This window comes from Paroedura picta, chromosome 15 (assembly GCF_049243985.1).
Source record: "Paroedura picta isolate Pp20150507F chromosome 15, Ppicta_v3.0, whole genome shotgun sequence".
Taxonomy (NCBI): Eukaryota; Metazoa; Chordata; class Lepidosauria; order Squamata; family Gekkonidae; genus Paroedura; species Paroedura picta.
The window spans coordinates 11,571,586-11,595,164 of NC_135383.1; the positions used below are offsets into that span (position 1 = coordinate 11,571,586).

Sequence of the window (23,579 nt, forward strand, 5' to 3'; positions counted from 1 at the left end):
AGGGATGCAAATCTGGATAATTCCAGTCCAAATATATACCTGGACAAAACCCTAACAATATTTTTTCTGTTATATTCAGGTATCCATAATGAGTTTCTTGGGAATAATGATAATTGGGTTTTGCAAAATTTTGGGAATATTTGGGACCACATTTTTTTAGGGCTTCTAGGTTGTTTTCGCTTCAGTGTTACAGGATTTCTAGGCAACAGGATCGGGCCAAACTTGAGAATTAGATTCTCTGGTTTGGCATTGGTTCTTTTGGGCTTGTAAAGTGTCCCTCACCTAAGTTGGTTTTGGTGCAGATTCTTTGGTTTGACATTGATTGCACTGGGCTTGCCCCATTGGCCTGTAGCTCTTCTGGGCTTCTCTTCTTTGTTGATGGTTCTGTTGAGCTTGTCGAGTCTGTTTGCGTCTGGAGGCTTTTGCGTGTTTGGCTATTGGCATTTCCCCTCCCTCATAGGAAAGCTCATAGGAAGGGTCTTGGACGATCTTTGCAGGGAACTTTCTGTGTGGCTTCGATCACTAACCTGCTGGGCCATTCTCTTGCGCATGCTGCATTTGAACCAATGGGAAGAGCTGTGATTAGTATTGCGAGTGGAAAATTCAAGAAAGGGGCTGGGGCTGCACATGTTTGGGCCGTCCTGTGGGGCTATGATTGTGGTAGATTTCCTGGCAGCTTCAAAATTGGCAGGACTTTGAATCTTGCCATACTTTTTAATGAGAGCTAAAAAATCAGTAGACTTGAATCTTGCCATGCTTTCTAATGGGAAAATTCAGTGGACGAAAATTCAGTGGACGAATCTTGCCATGCTTTTTAATGGGAGAGAAAAATTCGGTGGACGAATCTTGCCATGCTTTTTAATGGGAGAGAAAAATTCAGTGGATGAATCTTGCCATGTTTTCTAATGGGAAAATTCAGTGGACGAAAATTCAGTGGACGAATCTTGCCATGCTTTTTAATGGGAGAGAAAAATTCGGTGGACGAATCTTGCCATGCTTTTTAATGGGAGAGAAAAATTCAGTGGACGAATCTTGCCATGCTTTTTAATGGGAAAGAAAAATTCAGTGGACGAATCTTGCCATGCTTTTTAATGGGAGAGAAAAATTCGGTGGACGAATCTTGCCATGCTTTTTAATGGGAGAGAAAAATTCAGTGGACGAATCTTGCCATGCTTTTTAATGGGAAAGAAAAATTCAGTGGACGAATCTTGCCATGCTTTTTAATGGGAGAGAAAAATTCGGTGGACGAATCTTGCCATGCTTTTTAATGGGAAAGAAAAATTCGGTGGACGAATCTTGCCATGCTTTCTAATGGGAAAATTCAGTGGATGAAAATTCAGTGGACGAATCTTGCCATGCTTTTTAATGGGAGGGAAAAATTCAGTGAAGGAATCCGGGTTATTCCTGCATGGACTTCCTCTATGTCTGTGATTGCCCTCTGGGCCATTCTTCTGCCCACGCTGAATTAAAACCAATGGGAGCACCATGCTGTACATGGTGGACTGTGCCCTGTGTTAACCTGTTTCTCTTTCCCCACCTTGGGCCCCCAGATCTCTTATAGATTTTTGTTGCCTAAGGGTTGTTAGTGTAGATTGAATGGGCAGAGACTGCGCCGAGGATGGGAGACGGCCCTTCTGTGATGGATGGACCTCGGCAGTCACTGGAGTGGAGCATCTGATTATCACAGTTCTTTGCTTGTGTCACTAAGGGTCCCCTCACGGTGCCATTAGCCCCGCATGTAATGGGCTTATCGCTCAACCTTAAACACTCAGCCGAAGCTGCTCTATCCATCCATGCAAATGCTGGGCCAGGAAAGACGAGTGTCTCGCCTGGTTATTTCTCCTGGCCCCAAATTGCCTTTAGGCTCTGCTTGGCTACTTCTGAGAGAGTTATATATAGACACCAATCCCCAAAGAGGTGTTCTCCAGCTGCCGCTGTGCTTGGTGGACTTAGAATCATAGAATCATAGAGTTGGAAGGGGCCATACAGGCCATCTAGTCCAACCCCCTGCTCAACGCAGGATCAGCCCTAAGACTTCTCTGTCTTTATGCTCCCCAGCCATTTTGCGACCATACAGCCCTTGAAGCTTGCGTACTCCTCTGGTTCTGGAAAAGAAAAGGAAGTGTAAGAAAGGGCCCAATGAAATCAGAGTCCAGTAGCACCTTTACGACCAACAAAGATTTATTCAAGGCGTGAGCTTTTGAGTGCAAGCACTCTTCGTCAGACTAAGAAAGGGGTGTAGGAAAGGTGCTCCATACAGCAGGAAGGATATTGCAGGATGCAAAAAGGCCCTTGAATCTCACATGCGTGGAAAGAAAAGTTTGGTGGGTCCAGCTATAAGAGAGGCAAATGATTCCTGGAATAAGTTCAGTACAATGATCCTGCAGTACTGCTGTAGGCCTCTCAAAACAGATACTTCCTGACTCGTGATGATCATTGTTGGAGAAGTCTCAGATTAGGACCTCTCACTCTGCCATAAAATCCAGTCACTTTCTTCTAGCCTAGCCTGGCTCATTGGATTGTCAGGATAACGAGGAGAGGAGAGTTGTGAATGCCACTTTCATTGGAGAAAAGGCGAGTCAAAGATGTATTCAATCGTGGGATTTGTTCTCCCATTTGCTACGATTCCTGAATCCAGATTAAGTGGAAGTTTGAAAGATTATCCCCTAGAAACCTTGTTGGTCTTGGAGATGCTGCTGAAATCTTGCTCTTCCACTGCAAACCAGCACACCACCCACCTTCCTGAACCTATCTTCTTTTGAGGAGGGGTCATAGTTCAGTGCTTGTGTTTATAGAAGATCCCAGGTTCAAGAACTTCAGTAATGGAGTCGAAGGATCCTGCATAGCTTGAAGGCACAAAGCCAGCCTGGTGTAATGAGTTGAATCTATTGTATATGGCAATAGGATATAATAATATAAAGTACTGTGTAGAATAAATGCAACATGCACACACACACACACACTCGTATAAAATACAAAGTTCAGATTAAAACGAAGATACCAGAGAAATAAATTATTTTATTCTCTGGTGTAGCGATTAGAGCAGGCTCTCTCAACCAGGGTTTTGTGAAACCCTGGGCTTTTTTTAGCAGCCCTGGAAGGGTTTCCTGTATGGGTGAGAGTTAATTTTTAAAATATATTTTAAAAATTTTATCGGGTGATAAGACCATATATAGTCCTGTCAACCCCCCAATGGCCAATTATGGGCCTGGTGGGGGTGGGAAGAGGAGGCTGGGGGGGGGGTCATGTCCACAGCTATAATCCCCAGCCATAATCTGCATGACTGCACCGCTTCAGGGATTTCTCAACAGTTAAAAATTAAGAAAGGCTGGGTTATAGTGCCAGACTAAGATCTGGAAGACCCAGCTTCAAATCCCCACTCTGGCATGGAAGTGTGCTTGGTAACACTGGTCAGCCACTCTCTCTCAGCCCAGCCTACCTCACAGGGGCGTTGTGGACATAAAATGGAGGAACAGAGAAGAACAATGCAAGCCACTTTGCATCCCGAGTTGGGAGAAAAGCAAGGTCTTGTGGCGCAGAGTGGTAAGGCAGCCACCTGAAAGCTTTGCCCATGAGGCTGGGAGTTCAATCCCAGCAGCCGGTTCCAGGTTGACTCAGCCTTCCATCCTTCCGAGGTCGGTAAAATGAGTACCCAGCTTGCTGGGGGGTAAACGGTAATGACTGGGGAAGGCACTGGCAAACCACCCCGTATTGAGTCTGCCATGAAAATGCTGGAGGACGTCACCCCAAGGGTCAGACATGACTCGGTACTTGAACAGGGGATACCTTTACCTTTACCTTTAAATATCTACATCCAGCTGTAAAAACTGTTGAGACCCTCGAAGACTGCTGCTAGCAAGAGCAAACGCTACAAGGGTGAATTATTCAGTGGTCTTACTGGATGTCAGGCAGCTTCACCTAATGTCTTAGCAACAATTTTTTACGCTGCGTCATCGCCGGGGCCCTATATCGCACTTATAAATTTTAATAGCATTTACACGGTTTATTCACAATTCCCGGACTCGCGCTGCAAACTAAACAGGTAGCGTTAAGGGCTGCTTTCTCCTGAAGCTTTTAATTGAATTACGAGCAGGCTCCTGGGACTAGTGTAATGCTTGTAGGCCGCGGGGTATTTAACAGGTTTGATTGAAGATGGGTTTGGGCCCAGAGGAACCACAGCTGGCACGCTTCCTTCGGATGCCCCCTGGCGCCTGGAGCACGAAGAGGGGCGTGGGTGAGGTCCTGGATCCCTTCGGCAGGATCCGGAAGCATTGCTGTGCAATCCCATTTCTTGGGTTCTCGCTGGAAGGATGCTCTGAGAAGCCAAAGGGGGTTTGCCTCTTTCTATATCCACAAGGATTCAGCCAAAACACAACAAAGGAATCAAGATTTTATGCCAAATTCGGGGCTCGTATAAAATTACGGTCCACCCAGTCATTTTTATCTGTGCTCCGAGGAACACTTTTTTATCGCTCCGCCGTTTCCAGTGAGGACTTCATCAGAATGAGACTGGCAAGAGATGCTCAGGGACCTGGGAAATTCATGCTTATACATTGGAAGGCCCAGGATTGCTTTATACTGGCTTGTGGCAGGGCTGGCCCCCGGGCTTTCTGTGGCCTATTTGGGTTAGCCTCCGTTGGGCTGGAAATCCCGCCTGGGCTTGCTCCGAGCCGCTGAGCCGCTGCGTGGCTTAAGGCTGACGGAAAAGCTGATTCTGTGAATTTAGGCAGATTGTGAGTGTGTGGGCAGAAGGGATCGCGTCGGTGCTTGGCTCTTGTGGCCCTTTCTGGCATGCCCGGGGAAATGCCGATAGCCACATTGGGGTCGGAAGGTGAATTTCCTCCAGACCAGGCAGGCCAGGGAGAGGAGGGGCATCATCTGGGCATGGAATTGGGGTCACTGTGGATGGGCAGGTAGTTGTGGATTTCCTGCATTCTGCAGGGGGTTGGACTAGATGACCCTGGAGGTCCCTTCCAACTCTGTAATTCTACGACTGTAAGGCTGGTTAGTCCATGGGAAGAAACTGTGTGGGGGAAATACAGGAATGCTGCAGAGATTTGGGGACTCCTAAGCTTCTGGCTTCCACCAGGATTCCTCACCGCTTTCTTCTGCCAGGTCAGTGTATGAGTGAGCTCTGAGCTGGCTTGCTGCTGGGGGTGGCGGGGTAGCATTGCTGAGTGTACGCCCTAGGCAACAACCTTCTGGGCAGGCCCCCCTGGAGAAGACTGAGACCGAAGGAGGGACCTTTTGCAAAGGCTCTGCCCCTGAGCCATGGCCCCCTTCCCCTTCGTGACCCGGAAGAACGGGCATCACTCCCCGTACGGACGCGTGAAGCAGCCTTTGACTGAGACCGAACTGTCAGTCGGAGGGCTGTTATAGACTCCGCGCTCTCTGCTCTTACCGACAACTTCTCTCCAGGGTCTCGGGCAGAGAAAGGTCTTTTCCAATATATTTGCTAACTGGATTGAACATGGCATGTTTTGCATGCAAAGCAGATGCTCTGCCGCTGAACCATGGCCCCTTCCATTAAGCTGCGGCCTTGTACGGAGTCACATGATTGGTGCATTCGGCTCGGTCTTGTCTCTTCTGACTGACAGCCGCTCTCCAGAGTCTGGGGGCAGAGAAAGGTCTTTCCCGACACCTGTAACCCAGTCGTTGCAGGAGCTGAACTTGGGACACTCCACAGGCAAAGTCAATGCCCTGCGGCCGAGCCGCAGAAATGCCAGGCACAATCCTGGTCATCAATACAAGTTGAAGCATCCGTAGGCTTCCTCTTGGGCAAAAATACTCTCGAGGCAGCTTACGTAAGAAAACCACTGCCCCGTATTTAGAGAGAACAACACACTGAGAAAATAACACACCCAGCAATTGAAACCCAAAAATATTTTTATATTTAGGATAGTCCTTTGCTGCCTCTTGAGAGTCCTGTTCGAGGTGATGGTACCCTTAAAAACTGCAGTATCTTTTAAAAGGCATGGGCTATTAAAAATACTCTGGAATAATAATAAAAGCTATCCATAAAAAAGAAGCAAACCTTTCAAGATCAACCAGAGCTCACTTTAGAAAAGACGAGAAACTGATTGGATCGTTTCGGTTGCTCTTCTCTGCGCTTTCTTCAGCTCTCTGGTACCTTTTTAGAAGTGGGGTGATGAGAATCGACAGCGTGGTGTAGTGGTTAAGAGTGCAGACTTCTAATCTGGTGAGCCTGGCTTGATTCCCTGCTCCTCCACATGCAGCCACCTGGGTGACCTTGGGCTTGCCACGGCACTGAGAAAGCTGTTCTGACCGAGCAGTGATATCAGCGCTCTCTCAGCCTCACCCACCCCACAGGGTGTCTGTTGTGGGGAGAGGAAAAAGAAGGCGACTGTAAGCCACTTTGAGACTCCTTCAGGTAGAAAAAAAGCAGCATATAAGAACCAACTCTTCTTCTTCTTCTTCTTCAGTAATATCAGGGCTCTCTCAGCCTCACCCACCCCACAGGGTGTCTGTTGTGGGGAGAGGAAAGGGAAGGCGATCGAAAGCCACTTTGAGACTCCTTCGTGTAGAGAAAAGCGGCATAGAAGAACCAAAGCCCCTTGCTGGGGGTCTCCAGAAATTGGCTGTAACTTGACAGCCTCTTATACACACGGGGGTGGGAGAGCTAAAATCATGCACACACAAATTCCCACCTACACAGCATCCAAACATGCTTTGTTCGCAGTCTCTCCCCAAAGATCACACAAAGTGACGTTTAGGAAAGATCACCGCAAAATGGGTGGAGGAGGACGACAATCGCACAGAAGAGGGATGAGCAGGGGGGCTGCATCGTGCAGCTTCTTCTTCAAGTGGACATGCCTATCAGGAAGACAAGGTGGAGAAAAATACCCTTGGAAAAGCTTTAGCGTAGTTTTACCTCCGCAAAGGCGGCATGGATTCAAAAGATCCTGGATTGTTGCCCTCCCGTTTATGTATCACAGCTGATATCTGTGCCTGCTGGCTTTGACTGCCAGTTGCGCTGGTTCTCTTATGAAGTTGTCGATTTGATTTTTGCGGGTGGGAGGCAACGAATAAATGGCTGAGAGGTAATTTGAAAAGGAATGACCTTTTTTGTACCGTGGAATAATCCCTGGACAGAACTGGCAAGAGGACGGCGGCAATGTATTACGAAACGGCCTTAAATCCTAAAGCAAACTCAAGAAGAAGGAATCCCGCTCATTCCGTCCCGGTGGCAAAAGAGGAAGGATTTGCCGTTCAAATAAAAGAAGATTCAGAGCGTTCTTGGGATGGAAGAGGCAGCCTGCTGGATCAGAGCAGCATCCTGTTTTCCACCAGGAACAACCAGGTGCCTTGGAAGGCCAACGAACGGAGCATAGAGGCTGCGGCCCTCCCCTGATGTTGTCTCCTGGCCCTGGGATTCTGGGGTTGACTGCTTCTGAATAAGGAGGTTCTCTTTCCTCTCCATGTCTAACAGCCGTTGACAAATCTCCTCCTCATGGATCTTTTAAAACTCATCTGTGCAGATGATTTGGATAAGCCAGGGGTAGTCAAACTGCGGCCCTCCAGATGTCCATGGACTACAATTCCCAGGAGCCCCTGCCAGCGAATGCTGGCAGGGGCTCCTGGGAATTGTAGTCCATGGACATCTGGAGGGCCGCAGTTTGACTACCCCTGGGATAAGCCTCTTCCTCCCCAAAGTACTCCCCTCCCAATGGATTAAAGCTGGATTGGGAAGATGGGCCCAGAAACCCACTTCCGTGAGCTCTGGCCCACTGGCGCATCGGTGCGCAGAAGTGTGTGGGAGAGGGGGTCAGGAGGTAATCTGGATTAAAAGGTCAGGAAAGGGGCAGATCACCAGATGGCTACCTGGGTGCGTCCCGTGCAATAATGTGGTTGACAGGATCCTGGCTGGCTTGGGCAGAGGGGTGGGAAGAAGGAGGGGACACGCGGCCTTTTAAAACTGGTTAACCGGACAGACAGTTGTTTTCACTCCGGATGGGTTTGCGAAATCAGAAGCGGCAGATCACTCTGCAGCTGACATTAGTCTCTGGCAAGGTGGATTTTCTGGCAAGGACCTACTTCTCATGCTTGCTTGTGATATAGGGGGCAGGGGGGTACCTTGAGTGAGAGACATGGGGACGTTTCTTCTCCTAGAAGCTTAAAAAGCAGCTGTGATTCTTGTGGGGTGGGTGGGTAGAGGCAATTGGATTGGAGCTGTTTGGCCCATGGATTTTGTATGCTCTCTGAAGCCCCCTCCTCGCCAGCTGACTGGCAGAATAAATACGCTTTTCAAGATAAAGCACGTTCCTTTGAATTATGCAGATATAGGACTGCCAGCTCTCTCCTGGCAACTGGTGGGGGATGGAGGAAGGAATGTTGTACAGGAAAGAATGTTGTACAGGAAGAGACACGATCGCGCTGTGATGTCATAAGTCATGCTCTGGTATTCATGGCAAAAATTCTATGGTAAAAATGCCTTCAACCATAGACTTTTTTGGCCAAATACCAGAGTGTCAGCCAGGAGTCACTGGCATGATGTCTTCACTTCCTGAGTGACATTGCCTGGTCCTTCCTCTTCCTCCTGCTAAGTCAGCCCGCCAACCAGCTGATCTGCCTCAGTGGACTCCTGCTCTCAGTGGGGGAACTGGCAACGTATGTAGGCATCTTAATTGAATGTTGGGTACTGGATTTGAATCTTGCTTTAGCTTGGCATCAAACCAGCCAGTGCTGGAAAATCCCTTTGTGTGTTAGAATCATAGAATAATAGAGTTGGAAGGGACCCCTGGGTCATCTAGTCCAACCCCCTGCACTATGCAGGACACTCACAACCCTATCGCTCAACCAAGATAACCTGACACCCCCTTGAACCAACACAGAATATCAGCCTCTCCGTCAGATGGCTATCCAGCCTCTGTTTAAAAATTTCCAAAGATGGAGAACCCACCACCTCCCAAGGATGCCTACTCCACTGAGAAACCGCTCTAGCGGTCAGGAACTTCTTCCGGATGTTTAGACGTAAGATGTTAAGTGGAAGTGTCGCATTGTTCTTCTAAAAAACCAACCAACCGTGATGCTTTCAAACGTATGTGCATTCAAACCAAGTTACTTTCCAAGACAGGCATATTAGCCCTCAAGGGTTCATGTTAAAATGATCTTGTGAAACTTCCTTATACGCAGTCTCTTCTAACTAGCAGCATCTCTCTAAGGTCTCAGACTGACATCTTTCCCATTGCCTGCTACCTGCCAGGGATTGAACCTGGGGCCTTCTGTATGCCGAGCAGATGCTCCGTCACTGAGCAGTGGCCGTTCCCTTGTAAGCAGGTATTACAGGCGACTAAAACGCCAGCACTGTTGACACCAAAAACAGCACGTTCTGATACCCACAGTAGACATTTCCCCTGATTAAAGCTGAAGTTGCAGCGTGTATTATCTGAAAAGTTTACAGAATGTGTTAGAGGGTGGCTTGTTCCCTCTTGCTGGAGCCTGCTATTGTTTGTCTGCATGAGTCACTGGGTGGGCCTTCTCCATGGGAAGGAATGTACACGTTATGTTTAAGCAGTCAGCTTTCTGTACTTTTGGAAGTACTTTAAACCTTTGGCCCCCTTCGTTTTGCTCCAAGGAGGAAGCAACAAGTCTCCCTCTCAGGTGGTCTCGGAGCACATGTGTAATGCATATCAGCTGCGGGATTGTTACACACATGGAGACTTAACACCTTGCTCTGGGTCGTCTTCGGCTGCGCCTGGCTGCCAGTAGAGATGGACCATGCCGATCAGACCCGATGCCGAGAGGGGACCTGCCCCCTAGTGGATGCAGATTGAAATACAGGCGCCAGGTCAAAGTGGCTGATGGTGTAGAAGGGTGTCCGGTGGCCTTTCTCGGGGGACAGATGCCTTGAGTTGTCACGAGCCTTGAATGAAACAACTCCTGGCACTCCAGTGTGCCATAGCAGATGGTTTTGGAATTACTAGTTTATGCGTTCAGTCTACCTGACAGGGGCATAGGCCTTGTTGCTTCGGCACTGCTGAGAACCTTGCCATGTGCGCTAACCCCAGCTGTGAAAGTAGGCTGCTAGGACTCCTTTTCCAGCCCTGGGTACCTGGGCTGGAGCTAAAGTTGCAAGCGAGGCCTGGGTAAGTCCACCTCCTTAGAGGAATGGGCACTGGGGGCTGTCACTCCCTGTCACAGCCTTTCCCTCGGACGCGTTCCAGGCACCCATCTTCCTTTCCCCGCGTTGATTCTGCTTTTAGGAAGGTCATTCCAAGTTTACAGTGGGCATTGATGAGTCTGAACTGCTGCCTCTCACACCCAGCATAAACTCTCACGCCCAGATGTTAAAGTAGCAGGGAAGGGTCGACGATCTCTGGCTTGCTGGCTCCATCGATGGTACCAGATGTTCCCAAGCGGGCAGGGCTCCAGGCAGGCTCACTTTCCCCTGGCCTCTGAGCCTCGCTGACCATCCGCCACTGTTCTCTGGTTATGATGGAAACGCCTCTCTCCCTCCTCCATGGGCACATGTACCCGGCACACACACACACACACACAGACTCAGAATAAATTGCCAGCATGTCTCCTTTGGTTTATCGGTCCCTCGGGCCCTAGGAAATAAACTGGCTGGCGGGCCACCTGCCTCATGGCGGTCTGGGGAGAGCATCTGGAGGCTGGAGCTGCTGCTTTGGCAAGAGCCGAGGATATCGGGCCGTTAACAATGGCTCTCTGCTGAGAGATTAAGCCAGAGACAAGTGGAAGCCAGTCGGAATGCAGAGTGGACCCCTGGGCTTGTCGAGTCAACCTGCGTGGGCCAGAGGAGAGGCAGGCTTGGGCAATGCGGACGTGTGGGAATATGCAGGTGGTTGCTTGATCCAGGGTGGGAAACTCCGGGAGATCTGGGAGTGTGGGGAGGGAGGGCAGAGACCTCAGTGGGGTGCAGTGCTGCAGTCCACCCTCCAAAACTGATTTGTGAAGTCTGGGGATGAGCTATCATTCTTGGGGTGAGACCTGGGGATTGTCATCCCTACATCCTGGGGTTGCCAGCTCTGGGTTGGGAAAGACCTAGAGATGTTGGGGGTGGAGCCAGGATGGGGTGGGGAAGAATCTCAGTAGAATAGAATGTTATGGAGTCCATCCTCCCAAGCAGCCATTTTCTCCAGGGGAGCTGATCTCTTGTCATCTGGAGGTGATCTGTTGTTCCTGAGGGTCCTCTGGTCCAACCCAGAGGGTGGCAGGCCTAATTGGGGCTGTTGTGCTGGTGTGAGGCAGGGTTGGGCTGCTGTGTATGTGTGTGTGTGTGGGGGGGAACATTCCTTGGGCAACCCCTACTCCTCTCCACAACTGGCTGGCAGGAAAGAAATTAACTAGAAAAACATCAGGCAAGGGGGATAACAAATGGTTTTTTTAACCGCAGCAAACTAGGGGCCAATTCCTATCTTGAGGAAAAATAGGGATGTGTGTCTCTCTGTGTGTGTCTCTCTCTCTGTGTTTGTGTGTGTGTAGCTTAACTCCCACTGTCTCCAGCGGCCTGACCTTGATCAGACTTGGGATTTGGTTGCTTTAGAAGGCAAAAAAGACGCACGCGCCCCTTGCAAATGCCGCTTTCGTCCCGAACGTGTGATGGTTTGCGGTTGTCAGCCTGCTAAATGCGATACGCCGTGCACAAAAGGGCTATTTCCACTGTGAAAATGAGCTTCCCGAATGCGACGGTTCCGTTGGAATGATCTGGCGCGCGCCTGTTTTCCGGTTCCTATGAACGGCTGCCGTCTTAATGGCCGTGCAGAGTAATATATACGTTTGAGATGGGAAAATGTAATATTTGGTGTCTCCTTGGCAGCTGAAAGGAATTATTTAGTGCCTTTGTATCCTGTCCCTCCGTGCTGTTTCTTCCTACCCTGGTTTAAACTGCCAGCTCCTCTGAGTGTTAAGCCTGGCGGAAAGAGGGACTGCCCTGGAATGCTTTCAGGCTGGGTGGGGATTTGAACCCAAGACTCCCAGACCCTAGTCTGACACTTCAAGCTGCATCGCCTTGATTTGGGGAGGTAAATTTCTTCTAGACCAGATTGGTCAGGGTTTCTGGGGTTCTTTTGGGGGGGGGGGGCATCAACAGGGCATGGAACTGGGGTCACTGTGGGTGGGCAGGTAGTTGTGAATTTCCCGCATTCTGCAGGGGGTTGGACTAGATGACCCTGGAGGTCCCTTCCGACTCTGTGATTCTAGGAGAAAGTCTCGTAGTGTGGTAAATGAACCCTCAGCATTCAGAAATGAACTTCCCCTTCTGGCACCCTACCCCCGGGCATAGATTCGAATGCCTGTAGCCAGCAGTGTGCATTGACTTTTCTGTGTGAGTTGCTATTTCTCATGTACTCCCCTGCAAGGCAAGGACCCAGGCAGCGTTTTCCCCAAAAGAGCCGGCAACGATTCGGGCTTAACCTGCCTAAAAGCCGAGATCTCCTTTGCCGCTGACTTCAGGTCCTTCGGACGAGCCAAGAGACTATTTCCAAGCAGAGACGAGGAGATTCTTTCCATGCCACCCTGCTATTAGGCTGCGGTTCCTTTGAATCATACTCCGGGTAACTTCCAGAAGAAAGGGTGATTTAAGGGAGTGGATTTCTGGCGGGAGAAACGTTTTGTGGTTTTTCAGATTTATCAGTACGTTTGGAGAAAACAGACCGAGCGGCTTCTGCAGATGGGAAGAAATATTTCGGTTGCCTCTCTCCAGAAGGGCAGTGGGAAGAAGTGTATCCTCCACGCAGCGCAGAAAAACAGCCGCTTTGCAATTTGATCTCTCTGTGTGCTAAAACTGGTGTGTTTAGAAAGGCTGGTTTTGAAGGGCCCTGACCACCCAGGCTGGCTGAGTCTCATCGGATCCTGGAAGCTAAACAGGGTAGGCTCTGGGCAGGGCTTGGATGAGAGGGCCATCGAAGAAATCCAGGATCGCTTCGCAGAGAGCTGAAATGGCAAATCTCCTCTTGAATATCTCCTATCTTGAAAACCCCATGGGGGTCCCATGAGCCGGCTGTAACTCGACAGCACTTCCCACCGCTCCACTGCAAGAACTTTGACCTAAGCAAGGCCAGTCCTGGTTCGTATTTGGATGGGAGGCCTTCAAGGAATGTCATGAGCACTCTGCAGAGACAGGGAAAGGCAAACCACTTCTGAGCGTCTCTTGCCTGGACAATCCTATGAAATATGCCGGCTGAGACTGGATGCAAAAATAAAGCTGTTTCTTTCTTTTCTTTTATCTGCATTCTCCTTCCTTCCTTCCTTCCTTCCTTCCTTCCTTCCTTCCTTCCTTCCTTCCTTCCTTCCTTCCTTCCTTCCTTCCTTCCTTCCTTCCTTCCTTCCTTCCTTCCTTCCTTCCTTCCTTCCTTCCTTCCTTCCTTCCTTCCTTCCTTCCTTCCTTCCTCCCTCCCTCCCTCCCTCCCTATCCATCAATCCATTAATGTATCCTCCCTTCCTATCCATCTATCAATCCTCCCTCCCTCCCTCCCTCCCTCTTTAGCTTATTAAGATACCCCTCCCTCCCTACACACACACCTGGAAGAGGAGCCCCTCTTAAGGTTTTCTGCCTTGGGCTACTCAACTGCCTTACCCCAACTCTGCCAACCCGTCCTTTTCATTCCTCAGCTTCTCCCCAGCCTCGGGTTGCCTGACCCCTTTCCCAAACACAAACAGCTTGGAGGCATCTTACCTCGCTGCCCGTCCTCTTGACAGGCGTTTTGCTGCCAGCTGTAAATAAAGCGAAGGCATCTCCATTATGCGGAGAGCGCTTGATTGAAGGACGCAATCTGCATGCAATTAAGAGGGTTAATGAAGGTGATTGCTTATTAATAACTCTCGAATCTGCCTCTGAGGTGGGGAGAGCTTTTAGGGTGACCCCGGCCCAGTCACACACTGCTGCTTCTAGCATGCGGGGAGAGTGGGTGGGGGCTGGAGGGGGGGATCTCTCCATCTTGTTTACTTGTCTGCATGGGACCTTCTAGCCCAGTGAAATATTCTGGTCCATTTCAACAGAATGCAATTAAGTGCGGGTCAGGATCAGGTGGATGCCAAGGTTTGCACCTGGGTGCAAAACAGAAGGAAGAGGAGAATGCTGCTTGTTCTTTGGAACCAGGGAAGATGTGGAACTTAATATCAGAGGGCCAACCAAAATCATAGAATCATGCAGTTGGAAGGGCCCTCCAGGGTCATCTAGTCCCACTTTCAAACCTCAAGGAATATTTCCTACCCAGGGGTAGCCGACCTCCAGGTGGGGCCTGGAGATCTGGAATTAATGCTCACCTCCAGACTAGAAAGATCAGCTCTCCAGACAGAAATGACTGCTTTGGAGGGTAGGCAGGGCTGTTGTGCCAAAGAAACATTTGAGGCCTCCCACACAGGTCACTGTGGAGATGAAGCGCATGAGGCCTACCACACAGGGTTGTTGTGCAGAGAAAACAGGAGGCAAAATAACCCCCTCAACAGCATCCAGTTTCATCAGCGCAACAACCTTGTGCGGTAGGCCTCAAATGTTCAGAGAGTGGTAGAGAAGGAATGCACATGGCTTGGCTGTGTCTTCCCTCCAGCAGTGAGCAGCATTTTTGAGTGAGAAGGGGCTTTTCTGTGGCCTCCTGTCAGCCAGCGGTTAGGCAGAAGGGGAAAGCTTTCCTCCCTCAAAAGGAAAGCACACCTATGCCCTCAAATTCCCCTGCGATGCTCTCAGAAATGCCTCCCTCCCCTCAGTCAGGGGCTGTCAGAGGCTCTCTTCAAAGCCGGCCTGAAGGGAGGACGGTGGAATCCCGAGCAAGAGCAGCAATTGGCCCTGAGGGGAAATATCCCACCAATGGGAGGCTTCGGAACCTTCAGCATTTTGTAAGGTTGTACAGTCACGACTTTCTGCATATAGATGGGATTTGCATGCAAGAAATCCCAAATTCAATCCTGGTATCTCTCAGGCAACAGGCGTTTAGAAAAGACTTCTTCCAATCTTCACAACACCACCTGCTCAAAGTCCCCGGCCTGAAAGAGGGGAAGTCGGCCTGCAGGAATGAGCTTCTGGGTGAGATCAGAGCCCGGCGGGACCTAAACCAGTTCTGCAGGGCTTGCAAGATCTGTTCCGCCGGGGTTATCGTCGAGGCCAAAAATAACATCTAGCATAGAAGCTGCCCTCGCGGCTAGAGGAGGAATGAGAAGAGATGGAGTATCTGCTCCAGCCAAATCTCCTCCGTCTGGGACTTCGTTGAGGGCATGACTGGCAGAAATCTGAATGTTTTTAATGTTTTCATCTTGTGTGTGTTTTACGGTTGTAACCCACCCTGAGCACTGGTAGGGTAGGATAGAAATAAAAATGTTTAGTTATTATATTATTCATGTTCACCTTTTAACTGCTTTAGGATGCTCTGGGCTGATCCTGCGTTGAGCAGGGGGTTGGACTAGATGGCCTGTATGGCCCCTTCCAACTCTATGATTCTATGAACTGGAAGGGGCCAGAGGTGAGCAAAGAGTTTCTCGGGACAGTGGGATTGTGTTTGAATTGTGTGTCCGTCTTCTGTTTTCTCTATGGTGTGGTGGACACTTGGGTATGAGTCTCTTTCCCATTTTTAAACACTGCTGTTTCTGGGGTTTCCGTGATACGGTTTTTCTTCCGGCGGGTCCATCGCCTGCTCCCGGACAAGTTGGCCATTTTCGCACACACTCCGGAAACAAATTTTCAGTCTGCTTTCAGTGCTCTTTACTGCGGGATTTTACTGTGCGAAGAGCCAGAATCCCCCTGCAAACCATGGCCGGAGTGGATCAAATTGCCGTTGAAGTGCCCAAGGAGGTCCATGTGGGACAATCAAGGGAAGGGGAGGCTGGTCAGTTTCCTAATATGGATTCTCTGCAGGGTCCCTCACCCCATGCAACGGATGGAGCTTTCTTCTGATCCGGTCTGTTCACAGTTTAGGGCAGGAGTAATCAAACTGTGGCCCTCCAGATGTCCATGGACTACAATTCCCAGGAGCCCCTGCCAGCGAATTCTGGCAGGGGCTTCTGGGAATTGTAGTCCATGGACATCTGGAGGGCCGTAGTTTGACTACCCCTGGTTTAGGGGAAGGACAGCAAGGGGTATGTAGGGACTGGATTAGGAATAGGTGGAGGAGTTCATCCCAAACTAGTTCTGTGGACCAGCATCTGGGGCAGCAGTCATGGGGAGCATCTTCTCCCACAATATCCAGAGGGAAAGGGGGAACATTTAAAGAGGCAATAATGTGACTTGGAAATGCTTATAACGCTTATTAACTGATGTAGGAAATGCCCAGAGTGATAATTCACACATAATGGTAGAATTCCCTGCCTTAGTAAGATACCTTTGTCCCCTCACTTTATCCTGGATGCTTTAGGCTGTCCCTTCACTGAGCAGTAGGTTGGACTAAATGGACTGTCTGGCCCCTTACAACTCTATGATTCTATGACCCTGCATTGAGCAGGGGGTTGGACTAGATGGCTTGTCTGGCCCCTTCCAACTCTATGATTCTATGGATGCTTTAGGCTGATCCTGCATTGAGCAGGGGGGTGGACTGGATGGCCTGTCTGGCCCCTTCAAACTCTATGATTCTTTTGGATGCTTTAGGCTGATCCTGCACTGAGCAGGGGGTTGGACTAGATGGCCTGTGTGGCCCCTTCCAACTCTAGGATGCTATGAGCTGTTGTTTTCATGTATTGTAACCTCGTCAATGACATTTTTTGCTAAGACTCTTATGCATCATAGTTTTATTTTACGTTGTTTTCTCTACTGTGCTATTTCAGCTGCTTAAATACATGCACACACACACCCACACACACAAACCAGATTCTTGTTTTCAGTGTGTTGCTTTTATCTAATTGGCATTGCTCCTATTTTTATCATCTTACATTCTGTCCATTCTTTATACGATGAGAGTATTTATATACCGCCTTTCAGCCGAAAGTCCCCAGGGCAATTTACAACACAGACTAATTCGATGAAATCAATAACAGGCCCATAAGGCACAACAACAATTCAGTTAAAAGACCAGAAGAAATCGATAAAGTATCATAAAATGAATAAAACATTGCAAAATTCAATATTCCGGTAATGGCACCATCTCCTCTCCTTCTTGTTTCCTACTAATCTAACTAAAGGGGGTCTCTTGAAAATGCTGGTTTTAAACCTTTCCGGAAAGACTGTAGGGAAACAGCCATTTTCAAATCCTGTGGATAAAAGTTCCAAATTTGGGAGGGCAGCAGTTCCCCAATAGTCTTCTCCTGGATTCTCACCAGCTGGACCTCTGATAAGTCTGGTTCCCAGAGGAGGGTCTCTTGGGCCCACCTCAAGTCTTGCTTTGTTTTAGTGACAGAAATGTTGGGCAGAAATTTTCCGAAATTATAAGTTTCCTAGGTGAAACTAGATTGGGGTCCCCAAACTTTTTTGAGCATTTGGAATGCTGAGAGAGCATGGTGGGCGCTGCCACAAAATGGCCGCTGCAGGAGGCGGAGCCAGCCACAAAATGGCTGCCGCAACATCTTATCTTCAATTACACAGTAGAGATCCTGTGCGGTGGGGGCAGCTGCTGCCAAAGCAATATTTTTTTACAACCCGCATCATCAATCAAATCTCCTGTGGCCAATCAGAAGCATTGCTGCACAAAAGCCCCACCTCACCCCACCTACTGTCAAAAACATTTGATGAGTGCTTGGAAAAGGGTTGGGGACCACGGAACAAGGTGATAGCACCTGCCCGAGTCTACGACAGGGGCGTGATGGGGTGGATTCAGGGAGGCAGCATTGTCTAGTTTGGCCCTCTGTAAGTGTGCTGAATGGTGTCTGTGACATAGCACCCCAAGGGAGTGAAGAACACGGCTCGTTGACTTAACCCCATTTTCCATTTCTCCTTCTTCTTTTCCAGCTCAAGCCAAGGTTCCCCCCACCAGCTCGGAGCCCCCTGAGACCTCCCTTCCTTCCGCCACTGCCGTCCTGCCAGTGAACTACCGGCTCTCCAACACCCGCCTGGCCTTCTTCCTGAAGGAGATGCGGCCGGTGCCGGGAGGGAACAGCAGTGCTGGCTTGACGCGTTCCGAACCTTTTGTCGTATTCCAGACCAAGGAGTTGCCCATCTTGAATGTCTCCCTGGGGCCTTTCAGCATGGGCCTCCCTCTGCCCAAAGAGCTTCTGCAGCCCTCGAGCACCTTGGAGATCCCAGAGCGCTTGACGGTGAACTGGAAAGTCCGGGCCTTCATCGTTCACACCCGGGTGCTCTCCACCCAGCCCACGGCCCAGGTGCTGTTCTACGTGGCCGGGCGGGACTGGGACGACTTCGACGTGACCGAGAGGCTGCCTTGTGTGCGGCTCCATGCTTTCCGCGAAGCGCGGGAACTCCGGGCGTCCTGCCGCCTGCGGGGCAGCCTGGCCACTTGCCTCGCCCAAGCAGAGCTGCCCCAGGCCTGGTTCGGGCCTTCCGCCGTCCCCCTGGGCCGCAGGAAAGTAGCGGACGGGCTAGACCTGGCAGGGGACGCCCAGCAGGTGGAGCTGTACTACACCCTGCACGCGCCTGACGGGATGGGGGACTGCGGGAGTGAGCAGGGGCCCCGGAGGGGGGGCGCCGGGGCCAGGACCGAGGGCCCCACGCAGCACCCGCTCCTCCGCATTGGCAGCTTGAGACTGGTCCAGCCCCCGCCCGCCAAGCCTTTACAGGAGCAGCGCCTGGACGACAACATCGTCATCCACCTTCCGGAGAAGCCCCTCAAACCGGGCGAGGTGCTCAGCATTGTTCTTTACCTGATGGGCAATTCCACCGTGGAGCATTTTACACTCAGGTAAAGGCCCCTGGCGATGGAGTCTAGAGGAGACTCATGTGATGGATCATGAGGTAGATCAGGCTGATTTGGTGCAGTGCAGTTTCCTGTAGGGCGCCGGGACAAATGGCCGGAGCACCTGCCGAAATCCCAAGGTTCACTCCTTGGCACTTTGGGTGCTAAGATGGGGAAAGGCCACTTGGTGAGGGGCTGCCAGATGGATCAACTGCCTGAGTCAATATAACGAATTGGGAGCCCGGCGGGACCTTGAAGTCCCCACCAACTTTGATTCCCGGGATAAGCTTTCCTGTGCATGCACGCTTCCTCAGATCCCACGGACAAAACGTCGCTAAGCAAAATGCCCCCCCAAAAGTGTGCATACACATGCACATGGGAATCAAACTTGGTTGGTCCTTGCACTTTTCTTCTGCTGCTCCAGACCGACACGGCGACCCACCTGGATCTGACTCAGCATAGTTTAATTCGTTAATCAAGGGTGGTAGCGGAAACAGTTACAGCTGGCATGGTCACCTCATAGGGCAGGGGTGGCCAAACTGTCCAGCTGTCCATGGGCTACAATTCCTATGAGCCCCTGCCAGCATAGGGGATTCCAAGCAAGAGACGTCCAGAGGTCTCTTGCCATTGCTGGTTTCAACCTACCAACACTGGATTTCCCTAGTGATCTACCATCCAAGTATTGGCTAGGGCTGACCAAGAGCTTCCAGGATCTGACACGATCAGGCTAGTGTGGGCTATCCTCCAGGTTAAGACACAAGTAGTAAAATTTACTTGGGGGGCATCTGGATGGCTGCTGTGGGATACAGCCTGTTAATCTGGGTCGGCCTTGGGTTTGACCCCGTGGGGCTTAAAACTTTCCACATCTAAGGCTGGAATCACACATAGTCACATCTTGTTTGCACAGCCTCTATCAAGATACACGAGACTGCCCACTGTTTTTTAGTTCAGTGAACTGTGCCGGGCAGTATGGAGGTACGTGCCCCCGAAAACCATCAAAGGGGGCACCACGAGGAGCTGAGCGCGAGGTCTTTGAGAAACCTTCCTCTTTTTGCCTCCCTCTTTTTCTTGCTGCTTGGCAGGGTGAAGGCCAAGAAGGGGGTCAACTTACTCAGCACGAGGACCAGGAACCCCCAGTGGCTGGTGAATTCGGAGCTGCAGACCGGCAGCAAACACTCCACGGCGACAGTCGAGGTGACCTGGATCGGGGGCCTCTTTCCCAGGTAGGGCTCTCTTCTGGCTCCCGAGTGTCCTACAAAGGTGGCTTTTGTATTCCTAGGTCGCTGATGCCACAAGGGCTTCGTTCATGAAAATAAAAGGACATGGCAGGAGTTTTAGGCATGAAAGCGCCAGCTGACCCCTGGTGGGGTTGTCAAGGCAAAGAGACCGATGTCTTGATGTCTTGGCTTTGATGGATGTTCAATATTCCATCCCTGGATCTTTGAAGGTCCACGTGCCCATAGTTCTCTTTCCTTGCTTCCTGTTCTTGTGACACTTGGCGAAGTGAGTCCGTGGTCTGCTCCACTTGAAGAAACACAAAACCTCCACCCATGGCTTTCTGTCTGTAATGATGCTTACCAGTATGGAAGTCCCTTCTCAGCCCTGTGTCTGTCGAGTGCTAAAAATGCAGGTATGAACAAGGCTTGGAGTTCTGTTCAAGCAGGTGTCCTTTGGTGTGTGGTGGGGCTAGACTCTTGGGAGGTGAAAACCCAGCCAAGTTGACAATTGTCCCTTCTCTCATGGAAGTTGGATCACAAACAGACTTGGCAGATTTTAGTCCCTGGGCCGCTGGACTATTTTGTGACATTGCAGCAACCCAGGTCACCACTACAAGCATAATGCAATAGAAATGATAATGGGTTTATAGGTTTTAATCCAGATTTTTCCTATATATCTTTCTTTTAAGAAACAGATTTTCACTTTTAAAAGCTTATTCGGTTTTAATTGTTAGACCCTTTTGTATCTTTTTGTAAATGATTGCAGGTTCATTGCCAAAAAAGCACAATATAGGTAAATATAGATGACAGAATCTCAACTTGACGCATTTGTTTGTTTCCTCATTTATCTCTCCTTTTGAGGCAATTAACCCAAGGCCATTGCTGCAGAAGGTGCAGAAGGATGAAACTATTAAAAGGAAAATGTTAAAATCTGCTTTCTCCACCCGAAGTGACGTTACGGAATGTTGATGAACACTCCAAAACGTCTAGAGAGCAAACACTGTTCCAGCTTCTGCGAGAGAAAGACGGTTGTCCATTTGAAATGTGGGGTTTGAAACCTCGCATTGCCCTGGGGGATATATTCCTTTCTGGAGCAGGCTAAAGACTGAGAAGATGTTAGGGAAATTCTAGGACAGAGAAAGATGCAGAGCAGGGACTGCAAAACAAGAACCTCATGCTTGTGAAAACGAAGGCCATGCTATCGATCTGATGTGATGGCACGGGTTGTTCATTAACATTTCACCTGCTGAGAGAACAGAATTGCCTGGACACCGTTGCCCAGGTTCTGTGAATGAAAGAATAAGGATCCGTGTGGCTGGGTTGTAAAAACACACGCAGGCCCTAAGGACAAGCATCACTTTTGGGGGTAGAATGAGGACTCCATGATAGATGGGTTAAGGAGACCAAGAAGCAAGGTGGCCAATCACAAAGTACTTCTTGTATTTGGGGGGCCCTGGTTCTACCTCCTTTGCTCCCTGCTGCACACCCTGCCTGGTTCAACTGGGTAAAGGCTGCAGGAAGCTTTGCGTGTGGTCGGAGGGAGGGCTTGTGAGCAGACAAGGGAAGCACAGGCAGACACGTGGCAGGCATGCTGCAGCATGCCGGGGCAGGAAAGCAGGAATGTCTGGTGGGGGGCAGAGGAGGGGAAGGCCCTGGGAAGGCCTTATCCGGACTCCCCTCCCAAACCTGGAATTGGCATTGCGGCCGCCTCTGTCTTTGTTGATGGTAGCTGGGAGGAGGGGGCACCCCTCAAATCTGGATCCAGAGAGGTTGGAGGGGCACTTCTCCTCCTGGCCTTGGTGGAGGCACACGGGAGGAGGAGCGAAGGATGTTCTCCACTGGATTTGTGCCTGGGCCTGTTGGCTGCATGGCTGGCTGCTTTTCTCTTTAGTCTCTCTGGTCTCCGGCAAGCAAGCAGGTCATCAGCCGAGGGGAGAGAGGATTTCACACGGAGCGTACCAGCCAAAATCTTTTCGCTGCAGGCTTTGGGTTGATTATTTATGAAGCGCCTCAAATCCCTCCATGCTGTACGAAGTGCGAGGAAGAGACCAAAGGATCCTGTGCGTGGGCCAGTAGTTAAAAAAGGGATGTGAAGGAAAAAACGGCAAAGGGGGATGTTCGCCAGGTAGAAAAGACTCAGAGGCGGACGGCTGTCCAGACCAGGAAAGACCCACCTGCCTGGTCAAAGGAGCGATGTCACAAAGTAGGGGTGGCCAAATGGTGGCTCTCCAGATGTCCATGGACTACAATTCCCATGAGCGCCTGCCAGCAGGGGCTCATGGGAATTGTAGTCCACGGACATATGGAGAGCCACAGTTTGGCCACACCTGACACAAAGCATACCATGAAGCAGGAGATCTACCAAGGCCAGAGAAGGGAGATCCCCCCCCATTGCACTGGTTCTTTCTTTAGCTTATCTCTGTCCAGGTTCTTGGCTGGACAGTGCCTCATTTTTCTCTCTCCTGTCCTTCTTCCCAAGACTCTTCCCAAGACTCTGAATTCTGTGCTTTTTGGCTCCCTTCCCTGAGATTTATCAGCCTCTCCGCCTGACTGGATCTCTAACTGGCCAGCTGTCTGCCCCGCAAGCGATAACCCTGGTCCCTGGCCCCCCAACGGGTTGTTGACCCCCAGCTGGGAACTGGGTTATCTCTCCCAAACAGACTCCCTGCCTGCTGCTTGCTCTTGCACTGTCCAATGACTCGGCTGCCTGCGGATTTCTTCCTGAGCAGTGCAGCTTTGGACAGGCTTCCCGAGCAAACACCTGAATTTGTTCTCCAGCTAGGGAGCGTGGCCACAAGGGAAGGCAGAAGAAACAGTCTGGGAGCCAGAGAAAGCAAGGGAGGGAACCTTCCAGTTGATTTCTATTTTTGTCGTTTTATTCTTGTATCTCGGGGGCAAAGCCATTCCTGGAAAAGGCAATCGCTAAAGGAAATCCTCTCTCTGTCTCCTGTTGTGATAAAATAAACTGTGGATCCTGTCCACCGGACCAGGTCTGCTTGTCACCTGCTCGGCCACCCTTTATGTGGCTTACCCAAACCGAAGGCTTGTGCTGGGACCACATTTGGAAGCCAGACTCTGCAGAAGGAGAGATGGCTGAGCTGGCTTGAAATGCGTCTCGGATTTGGTACCTGATTGGAGAATTTTGGAAGCCAGAGAACAAGCATGCAGCACGTTGAGAGAGAGGGAGAGAGAGAGAGAGAGAGAGAGAGAGAGAGAGAGAGAGAGAGAGAGAGAGAGAGAGAGAGAGAGAGAGAATAAAGCCGTCTTGCAAGCAATGTGAAACCAAAGGCACAGATCAAAGGCCCAGCTTTCTCTGCCCGAGGAAGCTTCCTGGAGAGCAACTGATAAGCCTTTGTAGCCAGCTTGTTTTAAACCGAGTTCCTCAAGGAGGGAAGCACCCAGATGCTCAGCTGTGATTTCTCCATTTCGGAGATGAAATTGGAAAGAGAAGAAGGCGGGGGAGAGTGCAGGCGCCGGGAGGAAGCAAGCTTTTTGAACACAGAGCCTGGAACCGGCACCTCTTCCTTCTAAGCCGGGGCTTGTTTCAAAGACGCGGGAGGTTTGGGGACAACACAAGCTGTTCTTTTTTGCGCTCCTCCGCAGCAGCTTTGGC

The 23,579-nt window shown here is 50.3% G+C and overlaps 1 protein-coding gene across 3 annotated transcripts in view; it reads left to right on the plus strand.

Moving 5' to 3' along the window:
* Positions 1-23,579, plus strand: part of TMEM132E (transmembrane protein 132E) — a 114,889-nt gene that overhangs the window by 69,974 nt on the left and 21,336 nt on the right. For all 3 annotated transcript variants that reach the window (XM_077312180.1, XM_077312181.1, XM_077312182.1), the window contains exons 2-3: positions 17,849-18,755; positions 19,832-19,972. In XM_077312180.1, coding sequence (XP_077168295.1) covers positions 17,849-18,755; positions 19,832-19,972 — 1,048 coding nt within the window. The remainder of the gene's footprint in view (positions 1-17,848; positions 18,756-19,831; positions 19,973-23,579) is intronic.